Source organism: Rhamphochromis sp. 'chilingali', assembly GCF_963969265.1.
Source record: "Rhamphochromis sp. 'chilingali' genome assembly, chromosome: 4".
In the NCBI taxonomy this organism is placed as follows: domain Eukaryota; kingdom Metazoa; phylum Chordata; class Actinopteri; order Cichliformes; family Cichlidae; genus Rhamphochromis; species Rhamphochromis sp. 'chilingali'.
In genome coordinates, this window is record NC_137948.1 from 8562427 (window position 1) to 8584400 (window position 21974).

The 21974-nt window shown below is 40.3% G+C and overlaps 2 protein-coding genes across 4 annotated transcripts; both read left to right on the forward strand.

Moving 5' to 3' along the window:
• The first annotated feature begins 1189 nt into the window (after nt 1-1189).
• On the forward strand, nt 1190-7529 carry LOC308396048 (mpv17-like protein). Of its 3 annotated transcripts, none has more exons than XM_080881109.1 (4): nt 1190-1763; nt 3854-3924; nt 4123-4152; nt 5498-7529. In XM_080881109.1, the coding sequence occupies exons 1-4, from the start codon at nt 1460-1462 to the stop codon at nt 5705-5707; spliced, it is 615 nt and encodes a 204-aa protein (XP_080737235.1). In that variant the 5' UTR covers nt 1190-1459; the 3' UTR covers nt 5708-7529. The 3 variants fall into 3 exon arrangements, with proteins under 3 accessions (XP_080737235.1, XP_080737237.1, XP_080737236.1); XM_080881111.1 differs by having other exon boundaries at nt 5594-7529; XM_080881110.1 differs by lacking the exon at nt 4123-4152.
• Nucleotides 7530-8639: 1110 nt separating this feature from the next.
• Nucleotides 8640-21500, forward strand: bmerb1 (bMERB domain containing 1). The gene is made up of 6 exons (XM_080880404.1): nt 8640-8903; nt 12456-12576; nt 14311-14384; nt 16364-16478; nt 19849-19931; nt 20031-21500. The coding sequence occupies exons 1-6, from the start codon at nt 8816-8818 to the stop codon at nt 20147-20149; spliced, it is 600 nt and encodes a 199-aa protein (XP_080736530.1). The 5' UTR covers nt 8640-8815; the 3' UTR covers nt 20150-21500.
• Nucleotides 21501-21974: the final 474 nt, after the last annotated feature.

Genomic DNA, 21974 nt, shown 5'->3' on the forward strand with positions numbered 1-21974 from the left:
CCTGCACCATACCCTTTGGATTACACAGTAGGTTCTTTGTAAGTATGCCTGTGTGAGTGCATGTACTTATGCTTGAATGTGTGTTTGTGTGTACTTTATGCCTAGGTGTGTACTGTGTGCTGGGTTATGTGCAGTGCTTAGGTTTTTATTTATTTATTCATTTTATTTTAATTTATTTTTCCCGGGGGGGGCAGGTATCCTAAATGGAAAGCTCCTTATTAGTGGCTTCAAATGTCACAAGAACTGATGAACTGGGGTCTGACAGTTCTTAAAGAATCTGTGTCTTCTGCTGGACTGCATTACACATGTATTGCAGGGGGGGGGGGGGGGGGGGGGGGCAGTAAATAAAGGTCCTCATTCCTATAAATTCAGCAATATCTACAGTTGTTTGTGTCACTTTTAGATCAACTTCTTGTAGGATTGATTTGATTCAATTCTTCTTCTTCTTTAGCTGTTCTCCTTAGGGGTCACCACACAGAACCATCTGCCCCACCTTATCCCTAGCATTCTCTTCTGTCACACCAACCCTATTATGGATTAAACACAATGGAATTTAGTATAATTAGTCAAGTATTTTACTGACTTACCTTCTGCTTGACTTTTGCATTGTGCTACTTTTATACCTCTACTCCACTTTATTGTGGATGTAAATTTTGTTCTCCAAACGATTTATTTGAAAGCTTTAGTTACTTATTATTTTGCTACCTATTAATGTTAGACCGTCATAGATTTAAATTAATATAAAGTTAACGTTATATACACATTTGTAAAATCATACCATACATACATAATTCTTCGATCCTGGGAACTGAAAAACACAGTTGTAGTCTCCGTCCTTGGTAGCCTGTGTTATTATAGCCTGTGTTAATATCCCCTGAACGGACCCTGTCAGTACTGCCAGTGATTTTCTGCAGAGAGGATTTAGGTTTGAAGTCGAGTCTTTGATCTGTTGCCCTTGAGATGATGGATCTATTAGCCTTGCCATGATGTAAAGAAGACATTATTTGACAGAGAAGCCTTCGCACTTCACGGTCTGGTTGTTCATAAAAGCGTCACTTGAGGTAAGATCCTCGCGGTGAAGCGGACATATTCCTCTGGACGTTCCAGCCCCGCCCCTTCAACGCTGCTTCTGTTTTTCACGTAAAAAAGGGGGCGTAGTAAATTTAAGCAGAAGGAAGCTACCTTTGCGCCGGCTGTCAGTCCAGTGCCGGTTACAGCTGTATGGTGTTTGCCAAGCAAGTATCTTAGCTATGATTTTGTGTTTTTATAGCGTAAATTACACGAGAAACGTAAAGACTCGGTGGTAGGTGAATACTGTGATGTGGAGAGAGTGAAGACCCGTGTGTGACTGTTAAAGTATACGCGTTTAGCTAGCACATCACAGTCAGTCGTTTTGTGGTTAAAAGGACTTGAAATAGGTTTTTATTTTCACTTCACGGGGTAACGGCAGCTAAAAATAATGCTAAAGCTGTTTTTAAGACATGCCCGTCGCTTTCCGTGGGTTACCAACGTGACACTGTACGGCTGCCTGTTCGCCGGGGGGGACTTCGTCCACCAGTGGTTCTCCGGGAGGGAGACCATCGAGTGGAGACAAACACGGAACGTCGCGGTGGTCGCGTTTAGTTTCCATGGCAACTTCAATTTCTTCTGGATGCGTTTCCTGGAGAGGAGATTTCCCGGGAACTCTATCGGGATGGTGATGAGGAAGCTGTTCCTGGACCAGACGACGGCTGCGCCCCTCGCCACCAGTGTCTTCTACACAGGTCGGTGGGCTGTGGGAGGCACAGGCTGGAGGATTTCTGACGGCGGTTAATGGTTAATCTCACAGCTGATCGCCTCTCTGTCCATTTGTAATCAGACCCATGCCCTCTCTGTGCTCCTTTCATGTGGCTTAATATCACCGCTTGTTCCTTGTCTCGTGACACAGACGAGCAGAGGTCAAGTGAAAGACATGAAGGAGTGGATTATTACCACTAACTGGGCGGACTACGACTGATACTGCCAGCAGATATTGCTTCATTACAGTGGTTTACTTTAGATGGGAAGTGATAAAATTCCTCCCTATCAGAACCCGGATCACAAAGGGACCTCAATCCTAGCAAGTTTTTAATAATAAATCCACAGAGGGGAAAAAAAATCAAAGAACACATGCTTATTTAAACATTTGACATATCTGCTGTCAAAGCTTATGATTACAGCTTTGAGAGTCGAGTCAAAGACTTAAATAACATTTAATTAAAATAATCGGATGAACAAAGACTTAGAAAGCAAGCAGAAAAGGAGAGCCAAGTCAGATTAAATGGAAAACAAATACTGAAAATAATACAAATGTGAAAAATGAAATCAGAATTGCATACTTTTTTGCTAGATTTAATTAGATTTTTATTATTCATCCAGAGCTCAAAAGAAATCCTCCAGAATGTACAAATAAGATTATAAGCGGGTTGTAATTTTCCTTGCAAAATACATTTTTGTTCATCAAATGACTAAAAATAACAGGAAACTGATTAGAATTTTCTTTAACATGCAGACCATTTGAGTTCTTGTATGTAGTCACTCCCCTAGAATGGCTCATTACAAACCAAAAAAAAACCCTGATTTTGTTCCCCAGTATGTGCTGATGTCGAGACATAATGCAGGGGGAAAAGATTTTTTGGGGGGTACCGTAGAAATGGTTTTATTCAGCAGAGCAGAGCAGCTCAGTTGTTTTACAGTATTCATTACTGCTGAGCAAAAGTTGTTGTGGACTCGGGCAGTATTTTCACAATAAGTTATTGTGTAGCTTGTGCTTTCATGAGGTCCAGAAGTGTCAGTAAGGCTCCAATCCACTCAGATACAATCATAACAATATACAGCAATATTGCTGGTATAAATTTATCAGAACTTGTTATTGCAGTCTGTCACAAAACCTTTCTTTTGTAACTTCTTCTCTAAAATTGCTTCTGCTCAAAAAAAACTACAGATTTTATAACTATAACCTTAAATGTTGAAAGTGCAATAATCACTTTTGGACATAAACTATTGAAAGTTAAATTAAAAATTAACTAGAATCAAGATAGTATAGTAAAATTAATATTTTCCCTTTTTTGTTAGGGAATAATAACCAATACATGCGAGACAGATTAAAGAATTTATTCAGAAATGGAGATGGATGGATTTTTTAAAGCCAGACCAGCACGTTTAGTTAAACACTTAAACGACCTAACATGGACCTATTTGACTCACTTCAAATGTGGAAACAGTTGAATCCTTAAAAATTGAGATACAGAAATTAATGTATTTGGGGATTAGACTCAGATGACCCATCATGCCAGAATGAAATCCCAGCGGAGATATGATTTAGGACAGCATGCCCCGGAGTCTAAACGCTGCTGGTGGTGAAAATGAATACAGAAGCTTTAATAGAGTTCTGGCTGAGGGGTTTAAACAAGATGGGGTAGAGGTGGGGTCTGTGGGAACAGAGATTTAAAACATGCAAAGCAGAGGCTGATTGGCAAAAAGAAGGCGGGTGAGAAAATGATTGGACTAGAGTAATGACGTCAGTATTGAGATTGACAGTACAGGGAAGCGGTAGCCGTGTAGAAAACAGAAAAGCAGCTGAACACTCACGGAGGCAGGCAGATAAGTGATTACAGATCCTTATTGAACTTACACATACGCTTCATAAACTCCATAATGATAGTGGAAAACAGTGTACACTGGGTTATTGTACTAATTTTTGTTTCAAATGTGGCTATATGTTTATCAAGATCTTCAAAAAACATGACATGATTATTTAATATGTTTATACTGTACAAACTGCATTGATCTTCCTGCACTGCCTATAAATCAGTCAAATCTCATGTGCCTCCAGGTGTCAGTTTCTTGGAGGGCAAAGAAGACATCTTGGAAGACTGGAGAGAAAAATTCCTGAATACTTATAAGGTGAGTCACAGACACAGGCTGTAGTTTTCTAAAGTCGTGACAGTTAACAGTATCTGTTTCAAAGCAGAAGAGTCCAATGTGTTGAGTGCTCAAATCCCAAACATCCGCAGTTTTATTGGTACAAACCGTTTATTAGGTGCTCTTCTGATTATGTTTTCTAGTTCTTATTTTGTGCTTTGTTTGTATCTCTCTTCTCAGACAGGGCTAATGTTCTGGCCATTCATGCAGGTAAATATCAGCATCATCATTATCAGCTTATGTCCATTAATATAATTGGGTGAAGCTATGTAGAGTAATTGTGCAATAAAGTTCAGGGATGAAGGGTATTGAGAGGGGATTTCTTAAAATCAGCCTGCAATTCTTCAGCTGAGACACTTGAGTTAGAAAACACAAACACTGCACTTGTCTTTACTCGCAATGACAAGTGACAGAGCGCTCCTACACGTAAGAGACACTCACGGACTTGTGCTCTGTCACCGTCTGCTTTCTTTATTTATACAACAGGAATTAATACATTCGTTCAGTGACGTGTGTGCGTGTGTGTGTGTGCGCGCGTGCGCGTGCAGCTCGCTTGGAGCAACTGTGACCACATATTTTTCTCTGGGAAACAGTATTCTGACTCTGATTCAATGATCTGCTTTGCTACATTTCAACTATTTTCATCAAGCAAAGACCAAAAACAGATACCATCAGAAATCAAAGTCCATACAGTGAGATCAGCAGAGCAAGTGGCACATGGAGGTTCAGGTTTAGACATAACAAAAAAATAAGGACAATGCCAAGGTAGGAAGTAACACATGAAGAAAAACCAAGCTTAAGAAATAACCAAAAGACAAAATGGTAAATGTGGAGAAATGAAGGCTCACACTAAACACGAAGACAGAGACGAGGGAACTTGGAGGACAAATGCATTAGCATTAAAGGATGAGGCAAAGGAGAGAACTGAGAGGGGAATCACTGACACTTAGCACAAGTAATAAACTCAAAGTAGAAACTGAAACTTAAACAGAAACCCAGCTAAATGGGCATCCAAAAAACTCCATGAAAACCAGAGAAGAAACCTAAGTCAAATACCACAATAAAGTTACAGTTCATTGTACTGCATTAGCAGAAACATGAATCAAAACACAGGATTGTAAAATGATAGTTTATTACTATGAAACTATGAAGTAAAAGCAGAAATAAAATATCCTGTAGTATCACAAAAATCAATCTCACCTTCAAAAACAGCGGTGGGCTCAGTGGGTGAGCAAGCGACGATATGCCGTATGACCAGAGAGCAGTAGGACCGGGTTTGAATCAAACCCTTAGCCCTTAGCTACATGTCTTCCCCTCTCTCTCCCCGCTTTACTGTCTATCTACACCCTCTCTATCCAATAAAGGCTAAAAAAAAAAAAAAGGCTAAATACGTATCTGGGGAAGTGTTTTTCTGTGTTTCTTACGTACTGCATTGGGTCATTGTCCACACCTTTTACCCTCCAGTTGCTATCCATACCACTGTGTTAAATAGCAATCAGTAGACATTTATGACATAATAGTGATGACGATATGCTGTTATCTCAATTTCTCTCAGTTTCTGAACTTTGCCTTGGTGCCTCTGTATGTGCGGACCACCTTCACTGGCTGCTGTGCTTTCATCTGGGCCACTTTCTTGTGCTTCTCACGTCAGACCGGTGATGGCACAGCTGGTGCTGCGCTGGCGTGGATGTTCCCTCATAAAGACGATGATGCCGAATACACTAAAGAGAAAGACAAGGTGGATGCCCCCAGCAAAGGGGCATGACTATGTAAACCCACACAGTAGCAGAGTCAGTCGTTTTTATGGAAGGTGACAAAACGTCAGCTGGACTAGTGGACTGCGGTCTAACTCAGCTGATGTTACACTAACACTGCCAAGGTCACAGGTCAAAGACTCGGTGAGATAAGAGTGAAAGTGCTGAAAAAAACTCCAGCATCTTGAATGTATATGCGGAATATTTTTATTATTTATGCAGTATATTAGCTCTGTGGGAAAACATTAAGATCTATCCTTCCATACCACAGTGACTATGACCATCGGCTCTTTTGTTCATTTTTATTAATGCCATCTTGTGTTTGTTCCACAAGTAAGGTCCTTTTTAAAAAAAAAAAATTAACTTGATTTGCTTGATTTGCATCAAAGTGAAAAACGGAATAGTGTACAAATGATTTCCACCATGTGGACACTGGCAGCTAATTTATTAGCTTAGAATTTTAATTAATGATGATTTGAGTCACATTTTAAACATTTAAATCTCAGCTTAACCTTTCATCTTTGGCTGAAAGAGTGCCTGATCGCTAAGAAATATCCCAGATGTTTCCAGTTTACATTTTAGTATATGATGTATCGAATACAGACATACCCAGGTACCAGTTAGGATTGTCACAATGTACGATTTTTACCTCAAATGATTTTCATGGTCAAAATAATTCACTGATATTATTACAAAATCCATAAAAAAAATCAACAAAAAGAAAGTCTGTAGGAATAGCTGTACAGACATGAAAGTAATAACAACTACAAAATTATCATAATTTCAGTTTTAAATATCACTGTTATTATGAATAACATCTATCCTGACACCTCTAGTACCAACAATATGTGATATTGTTTTATATGTTTGTATTATCAATTTATAGGCGGATCATTTTTACATAAGAACGCTAATGAACTGAGTGCACAGTATGAATCCATTCAAGCACAAGAAAAATGTAAGCAGATCTGAAAACACAGTTTTGATTTGCACATTTTCAGTCATCGTCATTTCACTATTTAATATGCAGTACTGAGAAAGTTAAAGGTTATGCCGTGTTGGTCTAATAAAAACTGGAAAAGCTTGTCTCAAACATCCATTTACTTGAAAGGAAGAAATGTTGCCTGCCTGTTTTTGTAACCTTTGTTAATATTATACCATCGCATGGGCTCAACCATCTGTATAAATATTACTTTATAGATACTTTATAGAACTTGCCTGCATAAAAAAAATGTTAAATCAGACGCCTCTGGCTTTTATAAATCGAGTGCAGCTAGAATACAGCAGTTTGTTATGTTATATATAGACTTTAATGGCATACTTCTCTTTTCTGTTTCACACAGATAATTAACTTTTTCTTTCTGTTTCCATGTACTACTGGAATTTATGGAGAGCTTTTTTGGTACGTTTGAGCCTAAAATATAGTTTGCGATTACATACTCATTCTGAGTGTGTGTGGCTATAACATTTCATCTGTCTCACAAGACGAAATTAGTGCTGTTAATAACATATTAATATATGAAGCACTGCTGGATCTGAGGTAAAGAAAAACATTTTAATCACTACTGTATCTTTTATCAGAGATTGGAGTGTATGTTTCTTAATAATAACTTCCGATTTCCTGACTGTATGTGTGCTGATACCCTGGAGCTGAAATGTCCAAGAAATGAATATTCCTTTTGTTTCTATGCTATTTTTCCAAAGTCAAAACCTTCTGTTTTTACTGGTTTTGTTGTCACAGAGCACAAATGGCTGCTGTTGACTGTGAAAACTCATCTAATTACTTCTGCACTAACCGCTGGAAATATAGTAATAATATTTATTGTTGAATAAATCGAGAAAATGTCATTCATTTATTGTTGGATTTTTTTCTTTTTAAAGTGGTTTCTAAATTTGTAACAGATTGTTCAAAAAGATGTTTGCCTGATTTTCCATAAAGCAAACTGACCAACTGTGTGAAAACACCTGCTTCTTAACCTTTGTCAGTTTTATATGCATGTGAGTCAAAGAAAAGCCTAAGGAGACAAACTGTTGAAGCGCTCTCACCAGAGACAGTATATAATATTAAACTACTAACTTGCAATACACTGAATACAATCATCAAAAACATTAATGTGTACTATGAAAATTAGTAGGCCTATTGTTTTCAGATAACGTTTCCTTACTTATCCCTTAAGTTGGGAAACGGGTTTATTACAACAGTTCACTAAGTTCATCATAACGAGTAACAAAATAGCTAAAAAAGCAAAATAATAAAAATATTTCAATAAAATGACAGCGTTGTTTATATATGTATGTATGTATATATGTATATATGTATATATATGTATGTGTATATGTATGTATATATGTATATATGTATATATATGTATATATGTGTATATATGTATATGTGTATATATGTGTATATATGTATATGTGTATATATGTGTATATATGTATATATATGTATATATATGTATATATATGTATATATGTGTGTGTGTATGTATATGTATATATGTATATATGTATATATATATATATGTATATATATATATATGTATGTATATATATATATATATATATCCTAGTGTGTATGCGCGCGCACTTCTATTCAGCGGAAAGCCTGCATTTGCGAAAGACGGATAAGTGGAAGTGAATGGATGGATGGATAAGTGGAAGAGGAAACATAAAGAAATTTGTATATATGATTGTGTATATATGAAATTTCAATTACTAAATAAAACATAGGTAAATATTTAGATTAGGTTGTGTGTGTGTGTGTGTGTGTGTGTGTGTGTGTGTGTGTGTGTGTGTGTGTGTGTGTGTGTGTGTGTGTGTGTGTGTGTGTGTGTGTGTGTGGGGTTTTTTTTCCCCTCTTCTCTCAATGCGTTCTCGGTGATAGTGGGTGTCTCCCAGCCTTTACATTCCTGGCCGCACTGCGCATGCTCTCTACATCCTCTCCATCCACACGTCGAAGGACTTGAAACCTCGAATAAAGATGCTCAACGTCTCGGGTCCCTGGAGCCTTGTCACCGGGTGAAATTTGACTTATCTGAAAGGTCGCACAGACTCAGAGACGAGACGCAGAAGGACGACATCGTTTCTCGGTTTCGGCGCGCGTGCACTCCACCGACATGGAACTGAAGAAATCTATATCGGACACCGAGCGCGCGCTCAGGAGCTACGGAGCTGTGTCGGAAACGGCGTGGACAACGGACAAAGGTGAGCGTCGTCAACGAAAAACAATAAAATAAAAGGGAATAAAGACAAAAACGGGAAGTGTGTGGCGGGAAACGTGCAGCTGTGGTCTCAGCTTTTCTTCAGTGTGTGTTTCGCTGTCAGGATGCCCAGTCAGCACTTAGAGTTTAAATGGTTAAAGCGTGACTCACAAAAGGTTTGGGATGGGATCAATAGCGCTGCCTTGGTACTAAAAAGCGTATTACGTCCCTTATGTGCAAACCGTGGGTAGCATATTGCGCCCTTTGTTAATGAATTTTAACCACTAAAGGTCTCGGACGCAGCGCATTTGCAAACTTGTGGATATTTAATTGTGAGCTGATAAGATGCAGCAGGAGCACTAGCTCTGAGTGAACACCCTGCTCCTCTGCTCTAATCAGTGTACGTATATCTATATGAAAGGGCTCAAGAGGCAGCTTTAAAAAATGTTATTAACTCTATTCCCCACTTTCAGTGATTATTCATGGGATTCATTTTGCGTAGCTGTGTTGGCGAGACTCACAAGTACCAATAATAAATATAACAACAACAAATTAAGGCTAATTTGTTGTTGTGATAATAGAGCATAAGCTGCAAAAACGCCAAACAAGACATTAAATTCAACATCACACGATCCTGTCTTATTTGTTCTATTCAAGGCTGCATATAAAATGCACACTCTCTCATTTATTAAGTAGTGTCTGAAGTAGCTCAGAGCTCTGTCTCCTCTTCAGAGAGCTTTTTTTTCTTCAGCAACTGATGAAAATCTATTCAAATTAAAGTGATATGAAAAAAAGAGGAAAATCCTCCCCATGGAAAGCCAGAATCAATAAAATATTTGCTTGGCATTCATGGTTGTTAGATGATTGATTAATCTATTTTTATGTCACATGCCTAATGGGTTTCATCTTTAGTCAATACCACGCATGTTAGATGATAAAATGAAATGGTTGTTTAGTTTTAATGCTGATTTGGATTTGTGCCTGTGGCAATATTAATGCACAGTCATGATCAAATGAAATCATTCAAACGCAAAGCTTCGGGATGGGCATAAAGCAGCAAAAACAGAGTTTGTTTACATCGTCTTAGATGTTTCTGTTATTTTCTCCTGTTCTCGTGTGATAAAAAGTGTTTTAGTGACGTAGCTGAATGACGAAGCTAGAGAAATATAAGAGACTTCAGAAGTGTCCCTCCTGATTCCAGTCATCATCATCACAGGGGAGTAGTGTGTGAAGAAACTTCCAGATTAAGTCTGAGAAGAAAATGCAGAGGATATTTTTAGAAACAGATCCAGCCATTGCTCTCTCGCGCTCTCGTTTTCTTTCTGCTACAAAGACAAACATACAGGCAGAAAACAACACAGAGGTACAACAAAGGCAGCTCCCTGCAGGTTTGTGTCCATCTATTAGGCAAATAGCACACGTGTTTGCCTTGCACTTTCTATTTTGTCCCCACCATCTGTTTTTTTTTCTTCTTTTTTCCCCACTGGAGGGGGTGTGGTCCGGCAGCAGTGTGTACAGTGTGACTGCAGCATGTGTCAGGGGGTGTCTGCATTCGATGTCATACAGGCACTGACATTTCCCTGTTGTTAAACCCCATGTGGCTGCTGCAGTACACACGATCCTGACTCTCAGGGTTGTTTTAGCCTCATTAAGTCGTAATCCTGAAGTACACCAATGAGCCAGTTAGTTTTAGTGAAACTGGGGTAGTTCAGGTGTGGTTTACATTGGCTGGATTTTGTTGTCAACCATACCTGTCTCTGAGGAAAGCGCCACTTTTAATTATATTAGCATTTAATTACTTATAGTGTTTTTAGTGCTCAGTAGGTGTTAGCGGCATGTCGGGTTCAGAGAGAGCTGTTAAGACATTATTGAGCTGGCACTTTGCCACTTTTAATGGTCTGGTCAGGACCTAATGCAGCTTGGTGTTATTGATGATGAACACGTGGCTGTAAGCGAGGCAGAGGAACGTGCGAGGAAAGAGCAAGAAACAGTAAAATAAAAAAAGAGGAGATAGAGGAAACGCGTGTAAAACTTTAGTTCGTATCTCGCTGATACAAACTTTCGCAACTGCGTCTTTTGTCAGCAGACGTGTCAGATGGTGATTCAACATCAGCAAGGCACAAACAAAGTGCGCCCTCCTGTGCAGACTTCTGTCTGCTGTGGTGAGTCAGCTCCATCCTCAGCAAGCATCCATGAAAAGTATCACAAACGCACACTGCAGTTAGTGTTGCTGCAGGAGGACGGAGGACTGATCCCAACCCTCTAATATTACCGTACATACTTTGAATAAATCATGCGTCAGAGTGTGTTATAGACGCAAATAACTGTTTAATCAGGTGTATTGTGACGTGGCATCTGTAGACTGGACATTATGTCCTGTTGTCCTGGCATCACTTCACAGCCTGAGTGGGAAGAAGGAATGACAGACACTTAGAATCCTTGTAATTTCTATATGGAGAAGTGAGTATTCATATGAGAAGATCAAGTAAGGTACACTATATAACTGTCTTTTGAGACACTTTTACGCAATAGTATTTTTATCATAACAATACTTTTATGTAATTTCCAGCTTAGTATGTTTATTCATTCATTCTACTAGAGTAGCTTTGCATAATTAGCAGTAAAAAGATACCTTTGTTTACTTTACACCGAGCTCCCCTTCAGCCAGGTACAACACTTCCCATAATGTAAAGTTCTTCATTGGTCCCTTTGTCAAAGCCTTGGTGAACCAGGCTTTCTCTTCTGAGGAGGGAATCAGCACACCACAGTGCTAAACACTTTCACACACAGAGAACATAGATAGGTTTTCCATATTGGCTCGATTTATGCTGTTGTCCGTATGCTGAGCCGCTTCATCAGGTGTTGCGGCATTTTTGTGGTCGGTGCATTGACGAGTGCATTAAGTGGTTTGTCTGTATAGTAGCTGCAATGTTTCTGCATGTTACTGGCAGAGATGGAGTGTGAGGTCAGTTCCAGCTTGGGAAGAAATCAACGAGAAGCCACATCTGGTCATCGGTCCGTGCTGAAAGTGCTTTTTCTGTCTCTTTGGAAAATACTTGTGATATATTCCTGGTTAATTCCTTTCTTATGGGCGATTGGAAGCTTTCAGAAAAAAAATCTGTAATTTATGGCTGAAGCACTGCTTTGATTTTAAACTTCAGATCACTTAACTCAATTATCCACACCTCTTTCTCACCAAATATCATGCTCTTGGGTGCAGTGATATGACATGTCACACAGAGAGGAGGTGAGAAGTGAGTTTGCCAAGAAGCTGACGGTATGAGAAAGTTTTCAACGATGAAACGAAAGGAGTGAACTTTCCAATGCACATGTGACATCAAATCAAAGGAATGAGGACTTTACATTTTAGAGCTTTAATTAGATGCGGCCAATGGAAGTAAGCCATGTGTAGTACTTGTTCTCTGTAATTTAAACCAAGCAGGCATGGTTGAACTGTGAAGGAGTGTCCAGAGTGAATAAAACTATGGTTCAAGAATGTCTTGTAGGTCTGTCTTCTTTTATTGCATTGTTTTTCCTCTGTTTGTCTTCCTCTCAGGTCACTCAGATGTGTCAATGGCAGAGAGCACGATGTCTCCAGAGGAGATCGAGGTGGAGATGGCTCGTATCCAACGCCTGCGGGAAGTCCTGGTGCGCAGAGAGTCAGAGCTGCGCTTCATGTGAGTGTCTGTGTTTTTTCTGAGACCAGAGGTTCGCCTTTTTTTGAGGTTTTTTTTTTTAACCAAGACACAGTTGATACTCTTAATACAACACAAAGGCATGCGTGTTACTTCCTTCACACATACATTAAGCTTGGTGCTCAATATTTAGGGAAGCTGTCAATTTGTCCATTGATTATTCCGAGGGCTGGACATGCATGTAGCAGCTGAATGAGTCATCACTGATGGACTCACTGGCCGCTAAGCTTAAAGGATTATAGATCACTGCTGAAAAAGAAGTTTTAACAGCATTATATACCCGCTCAGTGTATCGTTTTAAAACTAAAAATGGAAATACAAGGCTTTGTTTATTTTTGTGCAAAACTATTTCCAAATTTCTCACCAATGAACCATGTATTTTGGGGGGTAACTGCATGTTTAGTATCTGCCCAGTGATGGTCGAAGTATCAGATGAAGCTGATAAAGATTTAAAAAATCCCACAGTGTTGCACTGTAATAAAAAGCCTACTTGCAGGGCTTAATTAGGCCACCATGCTGCTTATTGTTATCTCTCTGCTGTCCGTCCTCACGTGCAGGCACAGACACACCAAGTAGCAGATGGCGTGCCAAAGGTTGCTGGAATCTACTAATACCGATGAGAGAGTAAAACACAAGGCAGAGGAGGGAGATATACGGAGCGAGGGATCTAGGAGGGGAGAAAGGAGAAGGAGGGAGGTGTAAAACACAGCAACTGGGATACATGCAGGGAGGAGGAGGAAGGAGGCAGGAGGCTGTGGATGAGTCATCGTCCTGATCTATCACAAGGAGAATTAAATCTGCTCCACACACACACACACACACACACACACACACACACACACACACACACACACACACACACACACACACACACACACACACACACACACACACACACAGACAGGGATTTAGGTAATAAAAAGGGAAAATGCCGAGGCCCCAAGGGTGAGACATGAGGGCTACAGGAAGCACAGAGAGCATGCAGGATTGATTTTTTTTGTCGTTGTGTGTTTTCCGTCTCGACACACTTAACACACTCACTCCTGATGTGTGAGCTCGAGGCTATGAAATCTTAATGACAAGAACAAGAGCGGAGTTTATTCAACAACATCCAGCTAATGGTGATTATTTAGAGATTAACACTGAAACTGTTTGCTAATGAATTAATAAGTTCAGTGACAGAAATGAATTGAATGTGGGTAATTTATTCTGAATAATAAAAACCATTCAGAGTGCTTTGGTGGGCTCGCTTTTTAAAATGTTTGTTAACTGAATGTGTTTTGAATGGCTTTTTATATCAAGAGAAGTGATGTGAAGACTCTGTGTTGTACTGTGTGTTGTGCTCGAGGAAATTGTGGCAATCGTTTTTGTGTAGCAAAACTGATAAAATGGCAGGTTCGGAAATTGGCAGCTTTAGAGATAAAGTCAGAAAATTAGTTGCAGAAAGCTAAATTCTTCACCTCATAAAGACTTAATATAAAAAAAGCTCCGCTTGTTAGATTAGAAAATCCTTCAAACTAATTATCCAGCTCCTCTACATCAGATTATTGTTTATTTTCTTCAAGATTCCTTATTATACAGTGTAGGTCTGCCTGACGTCATGTCAATCAGATAAATATGTCAGAAATGGAAGTGGAAGCAGCTAATAATATCAGTTTGTCTGTAATCTGATGGAAGCCAGTGCTTTACTTTTATTTCTCCCTTTTATCTTTTCAGGATGGATGACATTCAGCTCTGCAAAGACATCATGAGTTTAAAGCAGGAGCTAAGGCAGATTGTCGCAGTACCAGGTACAATTAACAGTCACTCATGGAAATTCTGCATCAAAATCAGGCGATAAAGAACTCACAGTTGTTCCTCTGCATGCAGAACTGTCCACACTCTCTGTTTAGACTTGACCAAAAATAGATCTTTTGATAGAAAGTGCAGCTCACAGGAGGCCTATCGCCTCTGCGAGTATCACACTGATTTATAGGACGTGTCGTAACAATAAACGACGCAGGATTGATTGTAAGTCCCAGGGACACAGTGAAGTTATGAGGGAGAGATAAGCATACACACACTCACAAACACATAAACATCCATGCATCATCACTTTGAAGGAAACACAAGCTGAGGGAGGTTTTCCAGGCAAAGAGTCTAAAATGAATTTCAGTAAACACTCATTTACTGCCTGCATGTTTTCATTGTGCAAAAACGGAATCAAATATTAGCCTACAGTCACTTCCAGCGTTGCCTGTATCAGAAATGCAGCGAGAATGTGCTGAAGTGGCTGACTGACGTCAGCTGCATCGCACATAGCAACCCAAATGCGTACATGAGGCTATGCATAGAGAGAACCTGGCAACAGCAGGAAAACACGCCTCCTCCGAGCGCATGTACATCATGTGTCAGTGTGTGTGTGCAGGAGGGGCTGGTGTCGTGTTCAAGGATGCACACATGAGGATCAGGACTGACCTGTCAAACGCTGCCTGGATTTTATTTTACCACTTTGACAACCCAGCAGCATATACGAAATAACAGAAACACCCTGACAATATAGTAACACATCCAGCATGAGTAGTTCTAATTTAGCCTGTGTGAAGGCTAAATTTTCCCCGCAGCTTGAATGAAGTAAATCCCTGAAGGGAATCTGGTTCTCGACTAGTTTGATGTGTTTTTTTTTAAAGAATTTTCTCATTTAAATTCCTTGTGTATTTGTGGAAAATTTATAAGGAATCTTCAATTTTGAGATCCAGATAGACTTAAAAAAGAATCCCTTTTAATGGGCTCGGACTCACCTCTGACAGAATTACTTCTTTGGGAATGCGGCTAAAAAACAAGAAACCAAATCAGTCAAATAGCCCCCTTTGGAAGAATTGAAAAAGTACAGCACAAACGTAAATCAGATTAAGAGTAGTATATAACTAGTTTTGCCAACATTGATCAACATAGAAGGCTGCGCGAGAAAAACAGAAGTGTCTTGAGTTGAGGTGTGTTTTATTTTTTTCTAGCTTTAATTCATAGGAGAGAAGATATGTTACTTTCTTATCACATAAATTATTAATAGGATCGCATTATAACATAGTGTTCCTTTTATTTTGTCCACTTGCCACCTAGTCTGCACTGCCCTGTAAAATCTCACTGACATTCCCTCGTGCCAAAAGTGTTGTGTATGCTGTTAAGGGGGTTCTGGTATCCCATTACTCCACTCCAGGACAAAAGGAGTCATGTGACAGACCCAGCTACCTCTCCTGCACCTGCTCCTCTGACTTTGGATTATGTGTCTAACCCGTGCATCCTTCAGGCTGTCCTGCCCCCTGGGAGCTTCGCTCTGTAGCTGCACTGCTCCATGTTAGAAAAAGCTGGTTTTAACAGTCATTTTTCATCCGCTTTTTCTCAAATAGCCTAGATATCAGCATTGCCAGACAGCCTACCTCTGCAGCCATGTGTCGATGTGTCCTTTTCTGTTTTTACATACATCTGATTTGGTCTGTTAGTGTATATTCTGTGCTTTGGAGTGTGAAGGTTAGCTCTTTGAGGCAGGACAATTCTGATGCTTGCAGATGCTTAATCCTTCAGCCAGCAAAACCAAAAAGAAGGCTCACAAACATTTGCATAATTGAGTGAGTGCCTTATTTGTTATAAATTATGCGTGAGTCAGAATTAAGGATCTGTTTTGTGACGTGACTCAGTGTTAAAGAGAATCTGACATTCCTGTAGGGTCGGTCTGTAGACATCAGATGGGTTGCTGCTGTCCGTCTTATTTTCTTCCTTGTTTTCCCCCCAGAGAAAGAAAAAACCAAGAAGCACAGGCAGCGAGAAGAGGAACTGATCCTGAAGATCCATAAACTGGTGCAGAAGAGGGATTTTCTGGTCGACGATGCCGAGGTGGAGAGATTAAGGTACGGCCCTCCTAAGCTCTGAGCACAGCTCATATCTGGGATGACGTCTCTGTGTGCTGACTGTCTGTTTACTCAGATACCGCTGGCTATTTATTTCTTCATTTGATCCTCATAGAAGAGTTGAGAAACAGCAGGAAGGAGACTCATTAGAGTAAATGTGTAGCGCGAATGTGAACTTGACTGAAGACGGCGAACAGGGGTCACTTCATCATCACAGCAGTGTTTAGCTGTGTGTGTGGGAGGGAGGCTGACTGATGACTGTGGCTCTGCATTGTCTGCTCCCCCAGATAACCCACAGAGTGTGACACAGATAACGTTCAGATAGGCAAGATAATGGGTTTAAATCACAGCGTGAACAAATGTCTGTGGGACTCAAAAGATTAATTTTGAAACTGTGCCTTCAGATTGTTCTGGGTTATTTCGGTGTCATTATAATCATTTTTTGTGACAGTACTGAGTCACAACCAAAGAGTCTTAAAAGTGATTATCTTCTATCAAAATCAATGCCACATGTAGCATTAGATTACGTCCAATCGTGTGTTCTCTTTAATTTCAGGTAACAGAGCTGCAAAGAGAAATCTTTAATTTTACAGTCTACTGGGTCTACTGGGAGTTTTCCCCCACAGACATCTCTAGAGTTTATTGAGAAGATATCCAAAATGCCTTGCTGAAGCCCGAGGTCAATAGCCAGACTGCTTTAGGCTCATAGGAAGGCGAAAGTAATTCAAATAATAACTTGTTACAACACTATGCTGAAGAACATGTCTGAACATACAACATATTGAACCTTGAAGCAGATGAGCTGCAGCAGCAGAAGACCACACCAGGTGCCACTACTGTCACCTAAGAGCAGGAATCTGAGGCTACAGATTGTCAGTTGGGCTGCTGCTGGTTATGTAATGATGTGAGGGATATTTTTATGATACTTCGGGGCCATTAGTACTAATTAAGCATGGTTTAAAATGCCACGTCACCCGAGTATTGTTGCTTACCGTGATTTCCTGAACTTTACTCAAATTGTCTCTGCAGTCACCCGATCTCAGTCCAAAAAAACACCCCTGGGATGTGATAGCATCATGAATGTGTGATGCCATCTCTGAGCATCATGTTGACAAGCTGTTTGTTGTGCTACAAGAATTAAAACAGTTGTTAAGGCAAAAGAGGTTCCATAATGTTACTAGTAAGGTGTCAATAATGGCGTGGCTGGCGAGTGTATGTTTCTATATTTCCTATAAATTTGTTCAGAGGAAGCATATTGAAACAAAAATTCTCATTTAGGTCAGCAGATGTCATTTTGTTGAGTGTTTGAAGTCCTGTACAAAACTAAATGGTAGCCAACAAGGGTCCTAATATAATTTAGTGAGATACATGATTAAGTGTCTGAAAGACAGAGCAGATACAGAACCTAATAATAATCTTAATTTGTACTTCAAATCGTGGCTCAAGAGTTGGGAGTTCGCCTTGTAATCGGAAGGTTGCCGGTTCGAGCCCCGGCTTGGACAGTCTCGGTCGTTGTGTCCTTGGGCAAGACACTTCACCCATTGCCTACTGGCGGTGGTCAGAGGCCTGGTGGCGCCAGTGTCCGGCAGCCTCGCCTCTGTCAGTGCGCCCCAGGGTGGCTGTGGCTACATTGTAGCTTGCCATCACCAGTGTGTGAATGTGTGTGTGAATGGGTGGATGACTGGATATGTAAAGCGCTTTGGGGTCCTTGGGGACTAGTAAAACGCTATATAAATACAGGCCATTTACCAATAAGGATGAAAGCACATTTATAGATCCTGATGACCAAAACGTCAAAATGTAGACCAGAGAAGGACAGAAAAACATTTTTATTATGCCTCTCTGGCTTCTGTATTCCAGCCAAGAATCGGTTTTCTTTTTTCGCCTCTTTTTGTCTTTAAATATATTTAAAACTGACCTCCGCCTCAAAGTGAAATTAACAGAAAAAATGGATTATTTGTTGATTTCTTCATCTTCATATTTTATTGCAGTTTGAAGGTTACAAGAGCTCATGACTGCTTTGAAAACAGAAATATTAGATATATAAAATGTGCTCAGTAGAGCTTACATTTTATTACTAAACTAATTATAGTTAATTCAGGACCACTGTAGTCCAAGGATTATTATTTCACTGAGCAGTAATTCATGTTTAGCAGCGTAGCTCTGTTCTGGAAGAGGCGCTCAAAATATTCTCAGCTTAGCTGTCAGCTGATCGGGTCTGGACTGTATTTGACAGATTTCTTTTGGACTAGTGTGAGTCCAGATACTGGTGGAGTTGATGTAGTTGGGCGACCGTAGCTCAGGGGGTTGGGAAGCGCATCTGTAACCGGAAGGTCGCCGGTTCAATCCCCGGCCTCTCTGTCCTGGTCGTTGTGTCCTTGGGCAAGACACTTTACCCTACTGGTGTTGGCCAGAGGGGTCGATGGCACGATATGGCAGCCTCGCTTCTGTCAGCCTGCCCCAGGGCAGCTGTGGCTACAACAGTAGCTTGCCTCCACCAGTGTGTGAATGCGAGAGTGAATGGGTGCCTTGAAAAGCGCTATATAAATCCAATCCATTATTATTAGTAAAGTCATGGAACCTTTGGCATCTAGGAGGATGAAGTGATGATTGAGGAGGTTAAACGTTGGTAGGTCTGAAAAGGAAGATTGACAGAAGGAGCAGAGAGTGATTGACCTGAAGAGTGTGAGCAGAAAGATAACATGACAAGTACAGTGACGTCAAAAGAGTGAAAGAAGCGATTTTGACAGAGTGGGAAAAAGAGGCAAGAAGGAGAAAGCGACAAATAGAAAGAGACAGAAAGTGTTCATACATACTCGGATAAAGACAGGAAGGAGCTGAACTGACTCCAAAGCTTCAAAACAAGTATGTATGTTCCACTAGTGTATGTAGGCAGTGAGAGTGGATAACCCTGATATGATTCTGACTGACCACGTGGCAGCCAGTTAGATCAAAGTCTGCACAAAGGAAGGGGAAAGGTAACAGAGATGAAGCCTGTTTTTATGAAAGATAAGTCTGTAGTTGCTCAAAGTAATAAAAAAAAAAACCCTGGTTGTTTCAGACAGTAGGCTTCACCAAGGCCCACTATAAGATGAGGATTGTCTTGAACTGTAAAGCATGTGTGCTCACTTTAATAGAGATTAAGAAGAAAAATGCAGAGCTTGAAATGAACAGACGAAGGAATTTTAAAAGTTGGTAGTCTCTTAAAACAAAACACCCCCCCAGATGTTTAGCTTTGAAAATACCAAAAACTGTGGCGCAGCCATGCTGTCCTGTCAGTCAGTCAGTCCAGTAGTGCTGCTTCAGTCAGATAAAAGCAGACATTTTCTGAATTTCATTCAGACTAAGATGTGGATGTTTTGTACCTCAGGGAGAAGGAGGAGGACAAAGAGATGGCGGAGTTCCTCAGGCTGAAGCTGATGCCTCTGGAACAGAAGCTCAAAGTCACACAGAGTGAGTGAGAGGTTAAAAATAACTCATGCACACCATCTTAAAGAGACAAGAGCATTGTATGTGATTATGTCTCTTTTTTCCCTCTCCCTTTACGACAAGATCCTCCAAAGCCCAAGAGACAAATCCCTGAGCCGCCTCCCAACAAGCCATCCATCACCAAGTCAGGAGCGGCCATCATTAAGGACTGCTGCGGAGCCACCCAGTGTGCTGTAATGTAACTGACCCAAACCTGCTTATGGCCCCGACCCTGTGTCAGACACCGCACTCACATCACACGACATGACATGACGTACATCACTTCCTGTTACTCGGAGAGTCACAGTCAACCACGAAACTGTTCAGGTATCAGATTCGTAGCTTAGTTTGCAAGAGGTTGGGAGCTGATCCCCGGTCGGTATTTAAGGGAAACTTTTATAGTAAGGAGCTTTTAACCAAGACCATGAAATAAAGGGAAAGGAAGCTGTGAAGAGAACTGTAAATAAAAACTATGTTGAAAGTGTTGATTTATTTATTCAGTCAGTTTTCAGATTGGTTAATTCCATCATGACAGGTTCAATGAGGATGGATCTCATCTGCAGAGCTACAAGCACAATGTCCATAAAGTGAACTGAATGCTGGGGTTCTCTGACAGGAAGAGAAAAGCTGATGTCTGACGACGGGTATTCATTCATTTAGTGCTTAAAATCCAATCAGTGAATCTCTCAGTTGCTACATTTTATCATTTTCCCCAGGTGGGACAAACACAAGTGGCTCTGAAAAACAATATGGCTCCCTGCCAAGGGACTTATGCAAACTGATTTATATATGCTAATGAGGAGAGGGAGCCAGTGGATGATTTTTTCTACAAGTGCTGAGCAATATTATCAAACAGCAGTTTAATTCTTAAGGCATTTACAAATTAAACAAAGACTTAATGCTGAACAAACTAAGTTGCCTCTTTTCCACTGACGTGCTGCCAGTGCCCGTGTTGAACTGGTTCTGTATGACAGAGACTGAAGTCAGTGCCAAAAATCTGATACAATACTGTTGCCAAGCCGGAAGTTGAAACCACTAACATCAGGGTGGAGATACAAGAAATATAGAGATTATTCACCTGCAGATTCTGTCCACAGTACCCCCCACCCCACTGAAATTACTCCAACCTTTGCTATATAGCATCCGGTTCATTCTCAAACCTGTGGAAATGTCAGCTGGTTCGCAAAGGCTCTATGCAGCACGGCATCAGTGGAAACCAGATTAAAAATGAGCTTATATTGGGCTCAGTGCTAGTTAGCAATGTGCGTCCTATAGGAGAGGTCCAATTATGTTTCTAGAAGTCTTCAAAAGGACAGTTTTCTCTATCCAATCTGGAGTGAGATCACAGAGAATCATCAAAAGAAAACTCTTGTATATCAGAACAACATTTAAATGAAAATATGATGGGAGAAAAGTTTACAATTCATTTTGAGATAAAAAAAAAAAAATCCATTTACATCTTGAGGTGTTCTGGGGAGTCCTCTAAATCAAAGGTTATAGATTGTAGTAGAATAAAACTGGAACAAAAATGCATCTAAACTTTTTCCAACACAATTTATAGAGAGTGCCAACTAGCATCCAGCCTAATGACTCACCTTTATAGTTTTCAGGAACCCCTTTCATGATGACTTTAATGCCTGTATATGCCAACACTTGATCTTCCATCATCACATTTACCCTCCTCCCCAAATCAGCACATCAGAGGCCATATTAAGATCTGCATCATCAGCTGCCAGGAAGTGTTCACTGTGGTAGTGAGACATCATTCATCATCATTCTGGATATTGCAGAGAAACAACATGCATCCTTTGAACTTAAGTCTTGCGTTTTCCAGGAAATGAATGCAACTCTGCTGTAAATGCCTCCAATAGATGGTGTGTGTTTGAGTGTATTTAGGACTTTAGTGTGACTCATGTCAAGCAAAGTGTTGCTCTCTGTCACTTTACCTTTGTTCTGATAACTTAGCATTCTGTAGTTGTAGTGGATTTATGAAGGTCCTAATGTCAAAGTATTGAACAAATATGCAGA

Excerpts from the sequence above, each read along its gene's own strand:
- LOC308396048 (XM_080881109.1), top strand. The coding sequence starts at position 1,460 with ATGCTAAAGCTGTTTTTAAGACATGCCCGTCGCTTTCCGTGGGTTACC. Across the intron at positions 3,925-4,122 it reads AATTCCTGAATACTTATAAG|ACAGGGCTAATGTTCTGGCC; the intron begins GTGAGTCACAGA and ends CTCTCTTCTCAG. Across the intron at positions 4,153-5,497 it reads TGTTCTGGCCATTCATGCAG|TTTCTGAACTTTGCCTTGGT; the intron begins GTAAATATCAGC and ends AATTTCTCTCAG.
- bmerb1 (XM_080880404.1), top strand. The coding sequence starts at position 8,816 with ATGGAACTGAAGAAATCTATATCGGACACCGAGCGCGCGCTCAGGAGC. Across the intron at positions 8,904-12,455 it reads GGCGTGGACAACGGACAAAG|GTCACTCAGATGTGTCAATG; the intron begins GTGAGCGTCGTC and ends TCTTCCTCTCAG. Across the intron at positions 12,577-14,310 it reads GAGTCAGAGCTGCGCTTCAT|GATGGATGACATTCAGCTCT; the intron begins GTGAGTGTCTGT and ends TTATCTTTTCAG.